Source organism: Lampetra planeri, chromosome 4 (assembly GCF_965212315.1).
Source record: "Lampetra planeri chromosome 4, kcLamPlan1.2.h2, whole genome shotgun sequence".
Taxonomy (NCBI): domain Eukaryota; kingdom Metazoa; phylum Chordata; class Hyperoartia; order Petromyzontiformes; family Petromyzontidae; genus Lampetra; species Lampetra planeri.
Window position 1 is genome coordinate 4,155,956 of NC_136110.1, and position 22,838 is coordinate 4,178,793.

Genomic DNA, 22,838 nt, shown 5'->3' on the forward strand with positions numbered 1-22,838 from the left:
CAGTGGATTGTCGAGAGGGCTACGCGTGTGTACATATTTCCCGATATTCCTTAAAGTGACAGACTCCGTAGCTTTGGCCTGCCTCGCAACACGGGCGGCGGGAGGTTGCTGCTCAACACGGACGCGACAGACGCGCCCCGCGTGCGATGTTGCTTTGTCACGGGGTGATGTACGCGGCGTGATGTACACGGTGTGATATACACGGCGTGATATACACGGCGTGTACGTCACGGGCGGGCTAAATGTGAAAGCAAAACGGAATGTACGAAAGTTTGAGTCGAGAACTCTACGATAACTATGATTGCCGACTTGGCGTTGGCCCGTTCCTCTCCAGCCATCACGGCGCCTGGCACCGCGGCTCATGATTATTTACAAAGTCGCAGCGCTAGCGCTCGCCGCCCTAATGAACGCGCGGGGCTCCTTAACGCAAGACGCATCTCTGAAAGCGCTTCGAGAAAAATTACGACTGACGGGACCCAGAAAGTGGCCGTGTGTGGTGCCGACAGCGATTACCGACACGCGCCGCGCGATGACTCCAAGCAGCGCCTGGGGGCGTTTCTGCAGAAGGGCGCTTTCTCGACGGAGGCTCATCGCCGCCGGTACACACAACAAACAAAGATCCCCCGTATAGCCTGTCACAGACTGTTGGGGCAAGTGCTGTTAGCGAGTCGCGCCTAAGAAAGCCAGCGCCGCGCCCGACCGCCTTTGTCTCCACAGTGGCGATGTTTTTACACGCAGCACCAGGTACTCATTTGAGGCTGAGTCGACCTCGGGGAGGATCGGTCCAGATAATCGTCACTGGCGTTGGCCGTGAGTGGGAATAAAAAACTCGGTTCGTAGCGCAGCGCGCTAACCGCGACACTACCGCTCCCCACTACCGCTGCCGGCACACACACAAGGGCACCTTTGTCACGCAGCTCTACGTAATACACGGGCGAGCATGTCGGTACGTGGATACGGGCCGGAGGGGCCCTGGTACCCAGGCTAGAGGCGGGGGGACCCCCATTGCGTTGCTTTGTGGACTACGCTCCACCACTAATTGAGCCTCATCGGCTCATTGACATTCATTTACTCCGGAATATCTGTCTTAAACTGAGTGTAAGTAACGTTACGTTTTAATCGTTGTACTCATTTGAGGCTGTGTCGACCTAGCGACGGCCCAGGACCGGTTCAGATAATCGTCACCGGTGTTGGCCGTGAGAGGGAATCGAACCCGGGTGGCCAGGTTCGTAGCGCAGCTACGAGACAAAGTTGAACTTTGAAGCGGTTTCCCGACCGGTACAGCGATGTCTTGCCGAGGCCAGGAATTGAACTCAGATAGCCGGGGCACCGTAGCGCAGCGCGCTAACTGTTGCACCACCGCTCCCCCCCCCCTACGCACACACAGCCACACACACACAGCCACACGAACACACGACCACACACAGATCCCCCTTATAGCCTTAACAGACTGAAGATGCAAGTGCTGTTAGCGAGCGCCTATGAAGGCCGGAACGGTACACGAGAGGGTGGGTGGCCAGCACCAGGCACGACCGCCTTTGTCTCCCTAGAGGCGATGTTTACACATCGCACCAGGTACTCATTTGAGGCTGAGTCGACCTAGCGAAGGCCCAAGACCGGTTCAGATAATCGTCACCGGTGTTGGCCGTGAGCGGGAATCTAACCCGGGTGGCCAGGTTCGTAGCGCAGCGTAGCGCTAACCGCTACACCACCGCTCCCCACTCTGTATACACACGCGCACACGCACAGACACCCACTCCGTGCGGGTTTCCCAGTGGTCGTGGTGGCGCCGGGTCGCGTAGCGGTAACGCTCTTCTAAAAGATGCCACTCGCGCAGAAACAGCCGTCGATTTGCACCTCGTGAGAGTTCACGCGCACGCATCGGCTCGGCGCGAAACCGGTGAATCTGTATTTCACGAAATCACAGTTTTTCATAAATATCATCAGCTATGTTCTATCCACTGCTGCTTGAAAGCACCCCCGCCCCCTTCGCCGTCATCACCCCCCCCCCCCCACAACGTTACGAACATGCATCGACAATGCATCTCATTTCCATCGCTCCGTCTCCGCAGCGCTCGCCTCCTCGGGCTGGGGTCCCTCCGTTGACTGCCATTCCGTCGCCAGTCTCGTCCACGTGTTTCCATCCCTTCGTGCCACGACGTGCCCTGCCCAAGTCCCCTTTGCTATCATCAAAAGCCAATGTATGCCGACATTAACACAATGTGCCGAGGTGTCAGATAGTATCGTGACTTTATTTAGGCCGTATTCACCGAACTAGCGGATGGCTGAAAAGCAGGCAGGGCTCCGAGGGCGATTGGGTAAATGTGTTCACCCTAGCGCGCGCGTCTGGGGAGCGGTGGTGTCGCGGTTAGCACGCTGCGCTACGAACCCGGCGACCCAAAGATCGATTTCCGCTCACGATCAACCCCAGTGAAGATTATCTGAAGGGGTCGTGGGCGTCCCCTAGGTCCACTCAGCCTCAAATGAGTTCCTGGTGTGATGCGAAAATATCGCCACTAGGGAGACAAAGGCGGCCGGACGTGGTGCTGGCCACCCATCCACTCGACTGCAGTTCCGGCCTGCAAAAGGTGCTCGCTAACAGCACTTGTCCCAACAGTCTAATACAGGCTATACGGGGGATCTTTGTCTTTGTTGCATCGCGCAGAAAAAACGTCACGCAAGGTGTGTGTGTTCGTGCGCCGCACGCAGCGCGCATTTGAATGACACTGACGCGCCTCTTGCATCGTTATTCATCGCAGGTGAGATTGGCGTTCCGCGAGAGGTCAATTAAGTTAGATCGATACAAATTAAGTTAAAGCGTGTGTGGTTTTGTATATTTTATTCTTAATGCCTTCCATCGGGATTATATTTTGCTTTGAAATGAGCGAATGTTAATTGCGTTACGGGTGATTATCTCAACGCACGTGTCGCTTAGCCAATGTCCCCCGTTGTACAAACGAAACTACTGTGTAGCCGAATGTGTAACTCTTACCCTTACGCACTTTGCGCGTACGAGAAAATGAATGGTTTCGGAGTGGATTTTTCTCCCTTTTTATTCAGCGCGTTCCATTTGATACGGGTTCATAATTGATTGCGGGAATATCGGTGATATATTATTTTTAAAAGTGCGTTTTCATCGCACGCGCTATAAGAATAATAATAAGAATAATTCGCCTTTGTTATGCGGGTGACGGCAGACGCGTTTTTGAAACAAGCGTTTGTTGTACGCGGGGCAATTTAAGCCACGCACCGACAATGAAAGTGCCGGGGTATCCAATGAAGCGAAGCGCGCAGACGGGTACACACAAGGCAGGACACACACACACACACGAAGACAAAGATCACCCGCATAGCCTTCAGTAGACTGTTGGTGCATGTGCTGTGAGTGAGCACCAATGAAGGTCGACACGGCACACGAGGGGGTGGGTGGCCAGCACCACGCCCGGCCGCCTTTGTCTCCCCAGTGGCGATGTTTACACACCGCACCAGGTACTCATTTGAGGCTGAGTCGACCTAGGGCAGGTCTAGGACCTCCCCTAGGTCGTGAGTGGGAATCGAACTCGGGTGGCCAGGTTCGTAGTGCTGCGCGCTAACCGCCACACTACCGCTCCCCACGGCAACGCACTTCAACGCAAACGTGTCGCCAACGTTAACACTGCCGCGCTGTGACAGTGGTAGCAGGAATAATAATAATAAAACTAACATTATCGCACTTAATAAACAGCGCCAGAGACAAGGGGCGCAAGACGCGACGTGTGGAATATGGTTTGGATCATAAATGCACGGCTGGCCGGCTGATTCCGCATTAATCCCGCAGTGCCGTCGCTATTGTTAACAGAAGCGCCCAAAGTAATTACAAGGCGGATTATATTCTACTCGGGGGGGGAGGGTGGCGAGTAGGTGGCGGGGATTGTGGTGGAAGGGCATGGTTTGCTTCAATAGAACATATCTCGTAGCAGTACTGAAACATACACACGTGCGTTGTAGGCGCATGAACCATCCGTTCAGAGGGTCGTGTATGATGACGTGCGCTGTGTTGTCTACGTGTAACGAACGCTGCACGGTTGGTTTGATGCAAGGGTTGCCCCCCCCCCCCGCCGCCCCACAATGCAGCCGTCCACATTCGATATCAAGGCTTAGCACTTTCGGCCTGCTTTGCATGTCAAGATGGCATTGTCATTCTTGGGGGGTTTTTTTTGCACAGAGAGGTTGGCTGGCGATAAGCCAACTGCCAAAAAAAACAAAGTCGAGATTGTTGAGTTTTTAATTTAAGCGGCAGAACGCCGGCCCAACAAGTCCACTGTGTACCGGTTTCAATGTAACTGGGACTCATCGACATTATTTGGTCATTAGCTGCAATATCGCGCGCGCGGGGGCGTAAGGTCCTAAAACAGTGACATCGCGTGAAAACAATGGACCTACTAATAAGATCGCCAATTGTTTGAACAGACTACGACCGTCGCGTGCGCTGGATCGATTGTACCCAACATCTCACGAATACATTGCCATCGAGAAATCATCGGGAGTGTAGACTCGCACGCGCACACGATAACGCGTAACATCGGTGCTCTGTGCAGCATAACGCCGCACTGTATGGATTAGGGCTTTGCGTTCGCGCCGCGCGAAAGCTCTGCGCTTTTGGGCCATTGTTACCACGAGCTCTGCGGCCGCCCCATCGACTCATCCATCCGATAAAGGAACGACGAACGACCCACAGGAACGACGAACGACCCACAGGAACGACGAACGACCCACAGGAACGACGAACGACCCACAGGAACGACGAACGACCCACAGGAACGACGAACGACCCTCACCGTCGCGATCTCAACACGAGTCGCGCGCCCGCTGGTGCTTCATCTCAGCATAAACGACGCCACGTCTATCTCCACTCAGTTCGTCCTCACGACACTTATCGTTTTTTTGTCCTCGTGTCATTATCGGAGGACTTGTGTCGGGTACAACAATAGAGGGTTGTTATGAAAAATGGCGAACCTCGTACTCTCGTGGTAGTGCCTTACGCCGAAAATCACCAAACCAGTCCAGCCGGAAATATCCGAGTGAGAAATTAAGACCGCGTGTGTATAAATATCGGCAGCACATTGTAGACTGCAAGGGCAAGAGTTGCGGCATTGTTTGCTGCAAGCGCATTGTGCGGGCGTAAGTTACGACGCGCGTGTGATGAGACGCGATGGTTCGCACACAGCGCAACGAATCAGGCGTCCTGGGTCACCGGGCAGACATGACACCGGTGTTCAAATGTTTACCTCAACATTTTCCTGGACCTCCCCTAGGTCTACTTAGCCTGCAATGGGCGCCTGATGCGTTGCGTAAAGATCAACACTGGGGAGACGACGGGAGGCCTGGCATGTTACTGACCATACCATCCCTTTTAAGCACGCAGCGCCCACCATAATAGGCGCTCGCCAACAGCAATCGCCCCAACAGGCAGACCACGCCAGAATACGCGCGGCACAATCCGCCTCTTGGAGCGGAGAGTCCAAATGCTGTCGGTAGCTTTGGGAGCGCATGCGCACAGCTGGCTGCGGCACGTGTGCCAAGCACGTGTCGAGTTCATCTCGACCTCCCAAATTCCCCTATCCCCCCACTCCTCCGCCCTCTCCCCCCACCCAACCTCACAACTCACCCCCTCCCTTTCTCGCCTCCCCCCCCTTCCCCTCCTCCCCCCCTCGTCTACCCCCCCTAATAAAGCGCGCACGGCCTCGTCTCGTCGTAAATCCCCCTCGGCTGCTCGGTGGCGCGCGGCTCACCTGCTTAGTCATGGAGTCGATGAGCCGCACGTAGACGTCTTGCTCCGTGCGGATGCCTGACAATGGCACGTGACACACGCGGGCAAAGGTTAACGCGGAGTCACGACGGAGACGCGGCGCGGTTCGGATCGTGGAGACCGCACGTGTGAACCGAATCGTGACACTCCTCTTCCCCCCCCCCCTCCACCAGCGTCGCATCGTTCCGAATGCGCTCCCCATGTTGATCAGACTCGATCTTGGAAGCTAAGCAGGCTGCGTGCGTGTTTGTGTGTTGGTTTACTGGGACGATTGCGGATAGCGTGCAAATGCTTTTCGTGGTGTTCTAATATTGGGGCTGTATTTAGATTGAACACTCATTTATTTAAGGACTGCTTTTGGTATTTAGCTCGTTGTCCTTCCCTCGCACCTCCGATTAGCGCGGTTGGCTACGTACTGTGCGAAAGAAGTTCAACATACATATAGGTGGTGAGGACAGTTACAAAAAATGTTTATGAAATGCATCTGTACGGATCGGGGTTACTCCTTGCTTAGCTTTCTCCAGGCACATCATCACGCGTTTCCTTCTGCATGCAGCCAACACTCATTCATGGAATTAGCCAAGCGTCCTATCTATTGACATTGCTTGAGCGATAAAGTGTAAATATGTTTGTGATGTAACTCCTATTTATCTCTACATACGTATGCATGTAAGTGTTGTGATGAAACCATAAGCCACCGCAAGACCACGTGTTCGGAATCTTAAAACAATAGCGGACGAGCGGGACAATTAACAAGAATCATAATAATAATAATAACACCCGTTTTTTTATCTAAATTCGCACAATACTTCAAAGCGCACCGATATAAGAACGGGAGACACAGCAGAGCCTCACCATTCTGGCGAATTGCCCGATGATGCTGGATGCAATTACCAGCGAAACGTCGTACTCAAATTGTAAATGTTGTGGCTTCAACACACCGGTGGGCTAAAGCAGTGAACTATTTGTCTTTTGTCAACGTGACACTTTTTTACTGATTGGCCGTGTCCGGTGGTGGAGGGTTACGACACATTTATAAATAACGCGATCTAAACCCAAAAACGTTGATTATGAATAACATTGGTCGCGAAAGCCTACGTGTTAAACTGATGTTGACGTTGTCATACAAATTGTCAATAAGCGAACATCATTATTATTATAGTGAGCCACTGTGTGCTCACGTCACGAGACGTGACGCCGAGAGAGACGTGTGTGTGTGTGCTCGGGCCTTCATTTAACCAACACAACCACTGCTACCGTATTCCTCGGATTATAAGACGCACTTTTTTCACCCCCCCCCCCCGCAGGGTATTGTTATCTAAAGCAAAAGTTGGGGGTGTGCGTCTTACCTTACAAAGAATATGGTTACAGCGCTTGCCGCTAACCACCCACCCATTCATTATTGGTCATGTGCCCATCAGTTAAAACCTATCGTTTACACAAATTAAATGCATTATTTGTAGAACAAAGATTATAATAATTTGGATTTTTACATCGCAAAATCGCGAGAGGTGGTCGCGAATTGGAGAAGCTTTCATCCATCAGTGGATTGACCATGTCCGATGATGATTATGATGATTAAGATGTACGCAGTTCTCCCCTTTAATGAGCACCTCACCGTTGTCGACTATAATCCCAGGTTACTTCCTCTCGATTCTGCCTCCAATTCACCAAAAGGTTTCATACTTCACAGAGCAAGCGGCGATGGTCAAGCCGATGAGGCGTCCTGTTCTTACCCAGAGAGACTCCTAACATCGCTTCCACATCTACCCTGTTCGTCATCTATCATTGCTGCGCTACCATTAGGGGGGGGGGGGGGGGGTTAGATGCATGACTATACTTCACTACGCTGGTCAGTAAGGGTTTGGAACGGAAGAAGATGACAATGATGGTGGTTTGGTAAATCAACAAAACAACAACAACAAAAACGTGCATTTATAAAGCGGCTTCGGGAGTGGGCGGTGGAGAAGAACGATTACAACAACTGCCCGCTCGCTCGCTGTAATTGGCACTTGCTTAGTGGAAAGCAAGCGGCCTCGGGGCCCCCAGGGCCCGCTGACGTCACGCGGGGCCCCAGGGGCACGGGGCCGATTTCATTTAGCGGGCGCGCGCGCGTGCGCCTGTCACGGCACGAACTCCAGCCGCGTACATTTATATATAAAATTATTATATATCTAGCTGTTGTTGTTGTTGGTGGTGGTGGTTGTGGTGGTGGTGGTGTTATTTATTTATCTTTCACCTAATAACGAGGCCGTGTTTTCCCCGATATCACGCTGTGCCCATGCCGTACGCTAGGACTTGGTGTTGTCACATCCCCTAGCATCCAAAGACAAAGATCCCCCGTATAGCCTTTCGCAGACTGTTGGGGCAAGTGCTGCTAGCGAGCACCTCTAAAGGCCGCCACGGCACGCGGGGGGGTCAGTGGCCAACACCATGTCTGACCGCCTTTGTCTCCCTAATGGGGATGTTTACTAAACACCGCGTATTTATTTAGGCCAGATGTTTCGTTTTCGTGAAAAGTGTTAATGTCGGTATGCCCGGCCAAACGGAGTAAACCGTCAAAGTCGGAATAATATATCGGCAGTTTTGCAGGGATGTAACTGGTCCATAAGGTACTAACTCTATTTATACGAAGTAAGAGTGTCAATAGCAGACGTGCTGTGTCACTCCGCGATGTCATTTCAGGGTTGGAATTCAGTTCCTGAAGAAGATCCAAGCACGTGGAGCGAAACGTCGGACATCGTTCCAAGCAACACGCGGTCCAACCCGAAAACACATCGGGGAATGCATACTCACTATAGTGCGTGTGTGTACTTGTGTGTGTGTGTACTTGTGTGTGTGTACTTGTGTGTGTGTACGTGTGTGTGTGTACTTGTGTGTGTGTGCTTGTGTGTGTGTACTTGTGTGTGTGTACTTGTGTGTGTGTACTTGTGTGTGTGTACTTGTGTGTACTTGTGTGTGTGTGTGTACTTGTGTGTGTGTACTTGTGTGTACTTGTGTGTGTGTACTTGTGTGTGTGTGTGTACTTGTGTGTGTGTGTACTTGTGTGTGTGTGTACGTGTGTGTGTGTGTACTTGTGTGCTAAGCTCGCGTGAACTCATCACATGCATACAAAGATTATCCGTATAGCCTGTGACAGACTGTTGGGGCAAGTGCTGTTAGCGAGCACCTATATGAAGGCCGGCACGGTACACGAGGGGGTGGATGGCCAGCACCACGCCAGACGGCCTTTGTCTCCTAGGACTGGTTCAGATAATCGTCACCGGTGTTGGCCGTGAGCGGGAATCGAACTCGGGACGCCAGGTTCGTAGCGCAGCGTAGCGCTAACCGCTACACCACCGCTCCCCACGTACGTACACACATACACACACGATATAATGCGGGTACGTGTGTGGGGATGCGATTAAACAACTATTAGAAGACGTCACTTGCGTTTGCAAGAAGGAGAATTGAATTAGGATAATCCCACAATGCCAAATTTGCGTGCAATATCGTACATCAATAAATGTAATGCCCGGCCAATGTCTTTAATCTTAATTTTCTGCTTGCGGTCTGCGTTAAATTGTTCCGTCGGAACGCCGCGTATGACGTCACATCACAGAGTCGATAAAGCTGCTGCGATGTTGATGGGTGCTGTTCCAATTAATGCATGACGTCCGCAGGATATGCACACGTGTAATTGTGCACGTATATATACTGCTGGTAATAATTTATAATTATTTACAGCGACTTAGCCATCCACTGCTGGATGAATGCCTCCCCATGCTGTCGTTGGGCATGGGTTTCATTCGACCGCATTGCACCGCGCTGGTCAGCACGGGATAGCGAAAAGAGAGCCCAGACACGTTTCTGATATCTGCCACTGCCAATTGTTATGCTTGGCCAGGAATCGAACTTGGGTTGCCAAGTTCGTAGCGCACCGCCGCGGATCGTGAAGACAAATCATACAGATTAAATCTCACAATAGGCGGAGATAATGCGCGTGCATGAACAGCTGAGTTTATTTAGCGAGACTGATACACAATAGATATGCGGAGGAAGTCGCCAGTAACTCTATAGCTGAATGTCCCCACATATAATAATAATAACACGTGGATGCGTTCCATTATTTGTCTTTGAAAACAAGCAAGCATTGTACACACACACACATATATATCACAGCTACAATAACGTACAGCCCTTTGCCAATCCACTGCTGAATGAAGACATCCCCCACGCAGTGTCGATCATGCGGGTTGCAGGAACGACCATACTTCACCACCCAGGTCAGTGCGGGTGGGTGAAGCGGTTTATATATAACTCGCCACTGATGTCAGCCGTGACCGGGATTCTAACGCAGATGGGACAGACTAATATCGCGTTGCGCTAACCACTGCGCCACCGCTCTCCGTTCGGCAACACATCCCATTATATGTATATACGCACCGTACACACACAGCGGTGTGTTATTTTAACCATTATTCGCACGATCTCAGAATTGTGCAAAAAAACTGTCGTCGAATGCCTTACATATCGACACGTGTGCAACGCGTACACGCATCAGCGTGCGCCAAATGTCGCGTTAATCCACGTGATTTGGTGCGAGTTTTACCGAGGGAGCTCATTTGTCATTCCGTCATTGAGACAGTCGCTACGAATGTGTACACGCTGCACGGATTGCGGTGTTAGTTTGAAGAACAAACAAACGAATGAACGAAAGAAAGTGCTCTTCCTTACCATTGCTGTAGAGTAACTGTAGTCTGTAGTGGATGCCGTTGTTAGTTTTTTCACTGTTTGGTTCCTGCAAAATAAAATATGGAAAAAAATAGGTTTTTATTCAAATATGCAAGCGGACAGATATACTTCCATTTCTTTTAGTTGTTGTTTCCTCCTCTCTCTCTCTCTCTGCCCCCCCCCCTCTCCTTTCTCTGTGAGCAGAGATTACTTCGTGTAAAGGCCGTTTAGCGTTAAAAATTCATGCGCAGGATCAGCTGTTCGCGATGGGATTATGCGTATACGTTACAAAAGCGCCATATGTGCGCGATTGCAGCTCAACTGAACTCGCCCCTTAAGTCTCGACCGGGGGGGCGTGGGGAGGGGAGGGATGCAGTTCGCGTCGACCCCCAAGCCGACGAGGACGAGGAAGAGAGTGCGAGGAGTGAAACGGGCGCACTCGAGTGTCGAGTCCCGAGACCACGGCTCGGAGCGGACATCGCTCACGGAGGCGTTTCAAACGCGGAGCTCGATGTTGGAAATAACAAACGAGCGGGCGGTACGAGTCTCCAAAGGAGCCAGAACTATACACCACGTTCATCGATAACACTGCCCCTTATATGTCGCGTATATATATATGTGTAACAGGCGACGTTTCGGGGAATGACCCCTTTTTTCACGTCATCTATGAAGAAGGGTTATCGCCCGAAGCGTTATCGATTATAATATTTTTTGGGTATTTCCTTTCAGGCCAGTGTTGTTGACTACTGGACATCTGTGACTACCGGGCATCTGTGGAAAAGAGCTTCATAGCTCATCGGATTCCTCCAGTATAAATACACATTCTGATTGACGAATGCGATGAGTTTCCTTTATTATCATCATCATCATTGTGGTTGTTATGATTGTTATTATTTGTCATCGTGCACCGCTGCCAACGCAGAATCACACAGAGCACGTTTAGTAGATTGGAGGCGCCGTCTCTGAGCCACCAGCCGTGTGCCCGTCAAGGCCCGAGAGATGGACGCGCTCACGGGTTCAGCTCGGTTGCCGGCAACAGTCGCTAGCAACAACAACAACAACAAAAACCTGTTTTTCTGCCGTGAGCAACCGTACATAGTGCGCGGCAGTGTCCTATAAAGCGACGGAGCTGTGTCTACAATGCAACGCACTGTACATGTAATCAATGCGTGGCCTTTCGTTCGGTATTTCCAAATAAGATTCAAAATAGAAAATAACAACAGCGTTTACGACCCATCGGCCTTTGTTGTGTGTGTCCGTGTCCCCGGACACAGATTGACCAGCAGCGTTTGTCCAAGCACGACAAGCCCTGGAGCGGTTTTGACCTCCTGTTGTCTCATCAGTGTGAGTCGGGCTCGCTTTACAAAATACTCTTCCGTTGTCATTGGCAAGAGCTCTCCCTCTAATCTACGGGGGTAGGGACCCCCCCTCCCCCGTTCGACCCAAATATGGCGTGGGAACTGTTGTCAATGTCCATTGCCCCTCGTGGATCGCGACCTTCAACTGGAACGGCTCAGTTAGTGTGTGGAAATGAACCGATGTGGCATAACCACCGGCAACTTCGCATCGATTATACAATTCAATGAAAGGGACAATGCCAATAATAGTGTCCATTCACAGCCCCTTTTGTCGATCCACACTGCTAGGTGAAGGACTGTCCCACACCGCGTGCGTCGTGGGTGTTGCTTGACGACCCCTCGCCACGATGGTCGGTGAGTGCGGGTTGGTAAATGGGCGGGGTGAGGGATTGCGGGCAGGACCCGGTCCAGATATCATTCGCCGCTCACGGCTGAGCCGTGGCCGGGAATTGAACTCACGGCGCACGGGTTCGTAGCTCAGCGCGCGAAGCGTCTGCCAATATAAATGTGCGTACGTACACGTGCGCGAAAGGCTTCAGTGGATCTATGTTTGAGGTCTTTCGTCCGTGCTTGAGAACACCGGTTAACACTCCGCGCGGATTTCTGTATAGGGAGTGTATGCATATGCGGTGTGTGTGTGTGCCTGTGTATTGTGGGGAGCGGTAGTGTAGTGGTTAGCGCGCTGCGATACGAACCTGGCGATCCGAGTTAGATTCCCGCTAAAGGCCAACACCAATGAAAATTATCCGAACCGGTCCTGGGCCTCCCCTAGGTCGGCTCAGCCTCAAATGAGTACGTGAAGTGGTGTGTAAACATCGCCACTATGGAGACAAAGGCGACCGGGCGTGGTGCTGACCACCCACCCCCTCGTGCGCCGTGCCGGTTTTCATAGGTGCTCGCTAACAGCACTTTCCCCAACAGTCTGTTAAGGCTATATGGGGAATATGTGTCTTTGTCTTTATTGCGTATCTCCAATGCAAGCCTATAGATAGCCTCACACTTCGTCTTAGCAAACCCCATCGCAGAGTTCCATCCTCACTTGTGACCGCCAAACTCCGTGGCGCTGGGGCGCGTGGTGTCACACAGGGGCTCCGACTGCGTGCCTTGACTCCACGCGGCACGGACGAGCGCGTTGCGTTCGGATGCGAGGGAGTTCGTGCGCGCGGGCGAGCGATCGAGCAACCCAGGCTACGTGAGTTCGAGCAGCGACGCTCTCGGATGACTATCTGCGGCGCCTGTGTTCTCTGAGAGAAGCGATGGTTCCTCTTCTCCTTGCAATGTACCCACGCCCCGCCTTCCCCCATAACTGGCCGCCCCGAACGCCTGTGGCTCTTCTTCTGCACGTGAGCTACGGTAGCTGGGTGCTGGTGCAGCGAGAAGGGCGCTAAAGCTTTGAAACAAACGCGTTGGTGTGGCCGTTGGCGATGATGGGTTTTAAGTCTGTGCGTCCGTGTGCACGGCTAACACGTGACGATTGTCTGCATCGGTCCTAGGTCGGCTCAAATGAGTACCTGGTGCGGTGTGTAAACATCGCCGCTGGGGAGATAAAGGCGGCCGGGCGTGGCACTGGCAATCCACCCCTTCGTTTGCCGTGCCGGCCTTCATTAGTGCTCGCGAATAGCACTTGCCCCAACAGTCTGTTAAGTGTGTTAAGGCTTTTCGGGGGAACGTTGTCTTTTGCGTTCCAATTGTGGGTCGTTTATGCGGTGCCGACACGGAGTTAATTCGCGATAGATGTTGTTTGGCAAAAAATGTTTGTTCAAATCCACGTTTGCAAATCGTTTGTCGAGGAAGGTGCTGAATCACATGCGCTGAAAGTCTGTTTTGTTTCCACTTGTGAGTGCGCGTCAATTGAATGGGACGCATTCGATGGAATGTGAATAATTACCGCACACCAATGACACCTGTCCAGCGCACAGGTGTGCTTTTAAAATATCTCCGTGACTAAGAAAAGTAAATTTTAAAAAATACTCGATTAATTTACAACCACAATTTTATAATGCTATGTGAAGGAGCTGATATCAGGCTGGGTCAAACACCGCGTTTGCGACGATCCTATAGACCGACTGCTATCTTTAGAGATAATAGTCCGAAATAAAAATAACCAGCGTCATCACTGGGCAAGTTCCTAATGGAGTGTGTTAAGTTCAGATGAACGCTCAATGAATATCTGGGCTCTCGCAAGTTATAACAGCAACAAAAAAAACTTGTAAATCTTACAGGACCGCTTCAGGAAATTAAGCGCGTTTCCCTACATCGGGGAGAAAAGTGAAACAAAATCTATCAATCTCTCAAGCACCCCTTCCTTGGACTTTCTCTCTTCCCCCCCCCACACACCTCCTTTCCGCATGGCTGCCTTATTATCCGTCGCTTTACGCATGCACGCACGCACGCATGTATGCACGCATGCACGCACGCGTGGACGCGTTCACGCGCGCCTAGGGACGTTTCGCTGGACGATCGTTCGCGAAGATCTAAATTCGAAACAACAACAACAAAAAAACCGCAAACTCACTCTGTCCTTCTCGACAAAGTCGACAAATGCCGTGCGCTCTATCTCCACGGGTTGGCCCTGGCGGTCGTAGAGCGCCAAGACGAAGTGAAAGAAGTTGGACTTGCGCAGGTTGGACGGTGGCTGCTTCTCAAAGTGAGCCCTCGCCAGAGCGACTCCGCTGTCGCCGGCGAAGGTGGTGGCCAACGGAGACAAAGGGGGGGGGGGGGGTTGGGAGCCGGGGGGGGGGGAGAGAAAGAGACAATGCGTAAATGGGGAGAGGGTTGATAGAGAGAGAGGGGGGGGTACACCTCGAGAAATTTTAGCGAAAAGTGGATAGCAGCCAAGGTAAAACAAACAAATCACGCGGTACAAACAAGAGCGAGTTTGTTTATGCTGCGGTGGCGAACAGCGATGCCCCGCGCCAGCTACTCAGGCACTGAGCAATGCGAACCCTTAACCGCACCCCGCGCGCTCGCGGACACAACGCGCATCGATGAGGGTCACCAACAATCATGGAGACACGAGGAGGTGGTGGGGTGGGTTTGGGGGAGGGTGCACTGATGGGCAGCACGCAAGGGAAATGTTATTTTCACGATGCACCACTTTCTCTAACAAGTGGCGCAGGCGCGAACATGCTGTGCTTCGAGCACCAGCGTCAACGGGGAATGCTTAAAAGTGGCACGCGGAGCCAAAAAACGACTTCTATTTTTAACCACGTAGGATGTCGCGACCAATATTATCCATATTAAAGGGTTTTTATGGGTTAGATTTGCGTAAATATAAATGCGTCGTTAAACCCGCTACCACCCGACACAGCCAATTCGTGAGGTTTGTCGCGTTAACAAAACGTGCCAGTTTGTTACGACTTCAGAACATCCGTGTGTCGCACAGTAAACACACGACATTTACAATTCGAGACCGACGTTTCGCTGGTGATTACAACCAGCTTCATCAAGCGATTAGCCAGAATTGCCTCTTATTAAATTAGTATTTACTAATGGGTGGTGTTATCGATACTAAACCAATAAGCCGGTATACACACACACAGGGTCACAGTACAATAATGCAACGGACGGGTCGTGCGAGTAGAGGGCATTGAGTATTGACGCTTCAAAGCGCTGGGCAATGTCGTAAGTTTCTATCGACACACAGTGTGTGTGTGTGTCTGTTTGTGCGTTTGTTTAATTCTCACGCACAGCGTTCTGTGGGCACACGGTCACAGGAAGCTATAGACTTCATTGAAGTTCCGACAGTTTTCCAATCCGGGCGAATTAACGCTCCAAAGATTAAGAAAAAAAGGCACCGCCAGTAACAACACTCTCCCTAAGTCCCCACAGCGGTATCATTGTAATTATTATCAATAACCACATTTGTGTGCAGCTGAGTGCACCGCAAATGCCGTTTAGTAGTTTTCGTCATAGGCAATTTTACGTGATGACAACTATCGTGCATTGCCTTGGGTGGGTAACAAGTCAGCGCGTCTCGTATCGTCTACTCGCGGACGTGTTCTTCAGCGAGCTACACCCGGCTCGAGCCCCGGTGAAGTGATGGGAAATCACGCACGCGCGTACATACACACACACATACATAAATAACAGAGATACCCGTGGGAACGAGAGAGAGAGCGAGAGAGAGCGGTGGATAGGTAAGCGTCAGTGCTGAAGCAAAGGGGTACAGAACCCCGCGTGTGCGTCTGACATCAAGGGGGCACAGCATTGTACGCGGACGCTGCGGCGGTAGGCGATACATTACATCGAACAAAGATCGAGACGTCATGCCACGTCTAGCATCCACATACCCATAACCCTCCTCTCTTGTTCCCCCGCTCCAAAAAAGTAATAAGATTGAAGTATTGAGCGCGACTGCGTGTCGGTGGAATGGTAGCGTGTCCTGAATAATAGAAAGGCGTCATATAAAATATGCATGCATATTTATGCACGCGTTTGTTTTAAGTAAATACAGTGCGCGGAGGAGCGCTTCGCTTTTTTTTTTGTTGCTGCTTTGATTTTCTTCGGTGACCGGCGTCGCTTTAGTTACAACGGCCGAGTGTGTGGGTAATAAACTACGATACTAATTGTAGCTGTAGTAATAATTAAAAAATATAGTGTGTGGACGAACGCGTTCTTGATCATTGTTTTCCTTTTGTGGATAATATTCTCTTAAACCAGCGTCGCGTAAGTAAATAAAACAAAAGCACACGCACACATACATACACAAATTCCAGCCGTGCAAAAAAATAAATTGTTGCGTGCAATTTCCCCCTGATATTAATGAACGGATCTGTGGTGACTATGAGTGATCGATAATATTTGTAAAGGAAAATGCCAAAAAAGTATGTACAACATATTGTATCGATACATGCAATAACGTGGCCTCTGAACAAGAGTGACGTTAGCAGTAATTTACGATGAGCAATACAAACGGAAATTCTCACGGCTTTAAATCTGAAATCGCATTGGGGTCACGTTTCCAGAAGGCTCATCTCATTCGCAAATGTTGTACCGATCCTTTAAATAAGAGATTTCCCCCAACACCTTAAAAGGTGACTTCAAAACAACATTGCGTTGATTTAATTACAATACGTATCATTATCATTAGATACATCGCTCCAGTCAAAGGTGTTAAAAAATTAGTATCGATACGGTAGTTAAGTAACGTTCATCACGTGTTTAAACAATAGCTCGATGGTGATGATGATGTTGATGAGGCGACTCGCCATGCCACGCGGAGTTCAGGGTCCGTGCTAATATCAGAGTCTCACAGGGGTGTGTCTGTGGTGTGTGTGGGGTGTGGTGTCTGTGTGTGTGGTGTCTGTGTGTGTTTCTCATGTGGGGAGCGGTGGTTTAGCGGTTAGCGCGCTGCGCCGACTCGGGTTCGTTTCCCGCGCACGCTCAACACCAGTGACGATTATCTGAACCGGTCATGGGCCTCCCCTAGGTCGACTCAGTCGCAAATGAATACCGAGTACGATGTGTAAATGTCGCCACTAGGGATACAAATGTGACCGGGCGTGGTGCTGGCCATCCACCCCCTCGTGTGCCGTGCCGACTTTCATAGGTGCTCGCTAACAGCACTTGCCCCAACAGTCTGTTTAGGCTATACGGGGGGTCTGTGTGTGTGTTTCAAATGCCCAATTCTATCGCAAGTCGTACATTTGACACGCATCATCTGGCCGTGGCACTTTGCCTTGTATCTCTATCTCGTGAAATTTGCGACGTTCGATAACGCAATCCGCGTGTCCCCTCTGGAAGAACGTTACTAACATTTATAATTGTAATTATATGATTATTGTCGTTGTTTTAAACAACCGCTTGCTCTTGACTTGCGTGTGCAATATAAACACGCGCTCGGTTTCACACCAAGTTACAAAATAATAGCAAAGAAGTGACTCATATGCTATTCTGACCTACACATGATATATACTGTGTGTATACATATATACACACCATCAATATCACTGAAATTTTCATTACAATACGTAATCTCTCTGTGGAATCTGCTTTTATGGGTGTAGAATTGCTTTCCAGAATCCCAGCAACGATCCTCTGGAGCCGCGGATCTGAGAACTCTGTTGGGGACTGGCTGGCTGTACGGACGCCCCCCTAGACGCAGACAAGAGACCCGCCTGTGCGTGTGACCTCTCGTGGGGCACGGGGAGCGGCGTGCAAGGGCCAATGTTAAAGAGCGAGAAAAGGGGCAAAGGGCGAACGATATTTGCCGCGAGGCCAACCCCCCCCCCCACCTCCTCCCGCCTCCCACCTCCGTAAGCGTCGAGGTGGGTGATGGTGACGGCTAAAAAAATACGCGGGCAAGGCAAGATGCGGATAACTTAAGGCGGCCCCACTCGCAGTCGCTCGCGAAAGATTCACGGATTTTATTTGACGCGGGGGGCTCGCGTTTGCGCCGATATTGCGTAAGGAGGATTGAGGAGCAGCAAAGCGCGTGCGCGTGCGTCTTTAAAGATGAAACGAAAGTTAACAAGAGACCCGCGTGAAATAATAACGAAGCATTACCACGAAAGAAGGATTTTAAATGTGGGGGGGGGGGGAGGGGGGCCGAGTGCGGTGCTATTTTACAACGTCGTAAAGAATGCGCGAAAATCTGAGCGAGAGCAAAGAGGAACGTGGCGATGAACACGAATGAAAACGGCACGAAGATAAAAAGTGCAAAGTTGCGAGAAAATTACAAAGAAGGTGCCAGATGATATACATTGTTTAAACGGGTGATATTGCCGTGCCAAAAAACAGTAAAAAAAAAGTAAAAAACGCAACGGTTGAGTAATGAAATACACAACGAGGAGTTAGGCGAAGTGGATGGTAAAACCGCCGTCACAGGACGATAATGAGGCACTTAGGATGAGGACAGCGCTCCTCCAACACAGAGAGACAGACGGACGGACAGAGAGACAGAGGATAAAGATCTCCCGTGGCACACGCTACATAGACTGTTGGGGACAAATGCTGATGGGTGGCGCAGGCCGGCAACCACTCCCAGCCGCATTTGTCTCCCCAGTGTCGATGTACGTCCACGTAAATACATACACACGAATACCACAACAAGAACAGCAACGGCGACTGCGAGGGTTGACGTCGGGGCAAAGATGAGCGGTGATGACGCGACGGGAACCCCTAACGCGGCACGGACACAGGATGAGGCTGGGTGACTTTCTGCCTTTTAGTCGCCCCCGAGGTCAATCGACCCCCCCAGAGCATCGCCTCCGACCGCGCCCGGAGCCCGACCGCTGGCGCGAACGACCTCCTACCTCTGGGCGGCCGTGTTGGCATCCACCACCCCGGAGGACTGCATCCAGGACCTCACGGGGTTGAGACCTCCTCCAAGGGGCTCCTCCTTCATGCTTGGTCCCCCACGGGGTAAACTTTCCTGAATTCCGTACATGAATGGCAACGTCCCCGAATCCCCTCTTAGCAGAATTTTGATGGACTTTGTCGGGTTACAATTTAGAGAATGGGGACAATTGTTTCGCTTTTTGTTGTTGTTGTTGTGTTGTGATTTCGTCGCTGTTGTTGTTCGACAGGAGGCAAAGAGCCGGGCAAAGTCCCTCCCCCCCCCACACACACGCGGGAAACTTGAGAAATAGAACAGGAGCAGAAACGTTCTCGCGCGCAGCAAAGTCTTTTCTTGATCCCTCTTGCTCCTCGTCACACTTCGAACTTCCTTGAAGAACCTGTCCGCTGGTGCTTCAAGCTACTGGCGAGAGTTTATAAATAAAAAATAGTTGATGCGATGTTTTCTCTCTTCTCTTTTTTTTTCTTCCCCCTCCCTCTCTAAATCTTTTTCCTCTCGTTTTTGTTTTTGCCCGAGAGACAGGAGGCGGGTTGGCGATTAAAAGACAGGCGCTAGATTTGAGCCCCTATGCTGCTGCTGCTGCTCTGGCTGTTGAAATGACGGGGAACTCCGCTGCTCTAGCGAGACCTGCTCCCGCCTGCTGCTGCTGCTGTGATGCACAGCAGCCACAGGGATCTCAAACACCCGGGCGATTCGTCGTCTTCTTATCCTCCTCCTCCTTGTTGTTGTTCTTCTTCAAAAACGAATATTCGTACACCGATATATATACGCACATATATATAATACACGCGGTGGGTTATCTGTTCGCCAAAGTCGAAATGCTTCAGTTGAACAGCATCCTGGACGCGTTTGCCACTAAAGGCTGCAGCTACTGCGTTCCTTCTGTTCCTCCTCCTCCTGGCTCCTCCTGGCTCCTCTGCTCGTCCACGCAAAGCGGGCGCGTGTCGCTCAGGCAGCGTCTGTCTGCCTGTCTGTGCGTCTCTCTGTGTGCCTGTGTGTGTGTGTGCGCACTGTTCGCCGTAGCTCGCCCCGGCGGAGACTGGCCGTTGGGCGAAGACCATCCGAGCCTTAGCTCGGCACGCCGTGCAGGGGCGTTGCGTCTCGGCTGATTCGTGGAGCCCGGACGCTCCCGTGGGATTTCCCTCTGCCTCTCAGCCCCACCATGGATTGGGGAGGAGTAGTAAGGTTGGAGGTGGGGGGGGGGTGCGATGGGGGAGGTCGGTGGGTGAAGAGGAGGAGGAGGAAGAGGAGGGATGGAGAGAGGGGGTGGGGGGGTTACGTGCTTGGAAGATGGGAGGGGGGGTGCTAGCACGGGGTGTTTGCGCTCACATTTTATTTCAGCCCCTCTCTCTCTCTTACCTCTTCCTCGGAATCGAGAGAGAGAGGGAGGGAGGGGGAGAGAGGAGGAGGAGGCGTCAAATCTACAAGGTACGCCTTCGGGTTTCGTGATGGACGTGTCGAGGGGGCGGAGACTCATGCCCATATATGGTAAGCCCGCTCTCGGGCGACCAATCAGATTGCGGTGCGCGGGAACGCCCACCGGTATATAAACGCGACCGAAAATGAGCGTCGCACATTATCTTGTCGCTATTATTATTTAATTTTCTATTATTTAATTATATTATTTAATTTAATTTATTATTTTATCTTTAGACGTGACTTAACCGAAAGAACCAAATAATAAAAATTGTCGCTTTAAATTTGACAACGCGCTGTATGCTTCACGATGCGCGCACACACACGCGCACACCACATATACGCGTATGTATATATATGTGTGCACACTAATGTTAATTATCTATCTGATCGTGGTGGCGCACATCTGCACGTGATTAGTTGTTGCGTTGTGCACGCTCGCTCGTCGCTTATTGACACGGGGAGAGTTGGAGCGCATCTCGGGCAAGATGCGTTGAATGATCGATGGACGATAACTCCGTTTATGTGATACAAGAACAGCAGCAGCGGCGGCGTCTTAAACATTCACACCAACTTTGCACAGGTGCGAAAACGCACAAAATGGTTAACGAGTTTTCAGCATTATTTTTTTTAGAAACTTACTTATTTCCACCGCAAAGTTCCCCGTTTTAAAATTATAAAAATATTTAATTAACTAGTTTTTTTACAGGTTGTCTTTTTGCTCCCTGTTTAGTTTCGCAAAAATGCGACCATTGCCCCGAACGCGATCACGTGGCGTGCAATGTGACGGTGATAATCGCCGTGATTATCTCAGCTGTGGAGGCGTAAGCCACACATGTCATCCCCTCCAAAACGCAGTCCATGCCAACGTGTCTCTTCAATTCTTCTCGATATGCCCGCATAGCTCAGCATTGAATTGGCCGTGCGTGTGATGTCTAAGGCACAGATGTGCTGCTGTCAGTATCCAACCACAGACCGCTCACTTGCTGCACGTCTCATCTCCAACACTTTGGCATCGGCAGGTTCCAATATTAAAATTAAAATAATATAAAGTTTTAAATGGTGAGACTGTTCAAGGTCTTTTCTCGTGCAACGCGTGCGCGTCGCTGCGTGATGAGTCCACGTGTAAGTGTTATGAGCTCACAATGCTCCGTCGAGTCGCTATTTTTATTCATGGCCCGTATTACAAATTAGCGGTGCTAACACTTAATTGGGAATACGTAGATTATGTAGATAGACACAGATGTGGTGCGCGTGTGCGTCTGTACACAGCTATCCGTTCTGTGCGCGTACTCCAGACTCAGCGACGAACTATATTGCAATCAAATACAATTGCGCGCTCGTCAAATTCCACAAAGCATTGTTAATTACATTTCTCGATTTAAACGAAAAAAAGCTTCTTAATATCTATCGTCTTTTTTGTACACGTGCAAACGTCCAGTCGCATCTTCCTTTCGCGATATACACAGAGTGTAAGTAGCTGTCAATTGATATGCTGCGTTAATTCCTGTAACAAAGACAAAGCTCCCCCGTATAGTGTCAACAGACTGTTGGGGCAAGCGCTGTTAGCGAGCATCTTTTGAAGGCCGGCACGGCACGCGATGGGGGTGGGTGGCCATCACCGCGCCCGGTAAGACACGCGCGCGCACACACACACAGTCACTCACGCGAGAGGCGTGAAAATGTGTTGAGCACAAGGCAACATACGATGAATCGCACCGATCTCTTGGAGGTAGAACTGATGTTTTACAAATACTGTCCAGCGATGTTATTGTCACCGGAGTGCACGACGTACGCGGTGTCTAATACCGCATACATTGCGCAAACTTTCCACCGCCACACATATACGTACAACGTCAACGTGGAATATAAAGTAGGCACTTACAAAACAATGCACGCAAAAAAAAACGGGAAAGTGATCAATTCGGGTCTCACATTTCACACTTTGGAGCTAAAACTAAATTCGTACTTGAATTGTTATTTAGATGTGTTCGATTACACGCGTGGTGTTCGTGCTGTCCATTGTATGCGTCGGTAGGGTGTTTTTTTGCTGCACATAATGTTTTATTTGGCCACGCACATCATACGTGGGGTTGATGTGCGGCTAAGTGATGTGTGCGCGCGCGCGTGTGTGTGTGTGTGGGGGGGGGGAGGAGCGGTGGTGCAACGGTTAGCGCTACGCTGCGCTATGAACCCGGCGACTCGAGTTTGATTCCCGCTCACGGGCAACACCGGTTCCGATTATTTGAACCGGTCCTGGGCG

General features: G+C 50.8%; 1 protein-coding gene across 8 annotated transcripts in view; it reads right to left on the reverse strand.

Annotated features, from left to right (window-relative positions):
* The window catches only part of LOC144717593 (transcription factor COE3), a 148,364-nt gene extending 128,126 nt beyond the window's left edge, over window positions 1-20,238 (reverse strand). For all 8 annotated transcript variants that reach the window (XM_078593079.1, XM_078593077.1, XM_078593075.1 and 5 more), the window contains exons 1-4: window positions 19,116-20,238; window positions 14,375-14,531; window positions 10,505-10,568; window positions 5,772-5,827 (exon numbers count right to left, since the gene is read on the reverse strand). In XM_078593079.1, the coding sequence (XP_078449205.1) occupies window positions 5,772-5,827; window positions 10,505-10,568; window positions 14,375-14,531; window positions 19,116-19,249 (411 nt within the window). In that variant the 5' untranslated portion in view covers window positions 19,250-20,238. The remainder of the gene's footprint in view (window positions 1-5,771; window positions 5,828-10,504; window positions 10,569-14,374; window positions 14,532-19,115) is intronic.
* Between the last annotated feature and the right edge of the window lie 2,600 nt (window positions 20,239-22,838).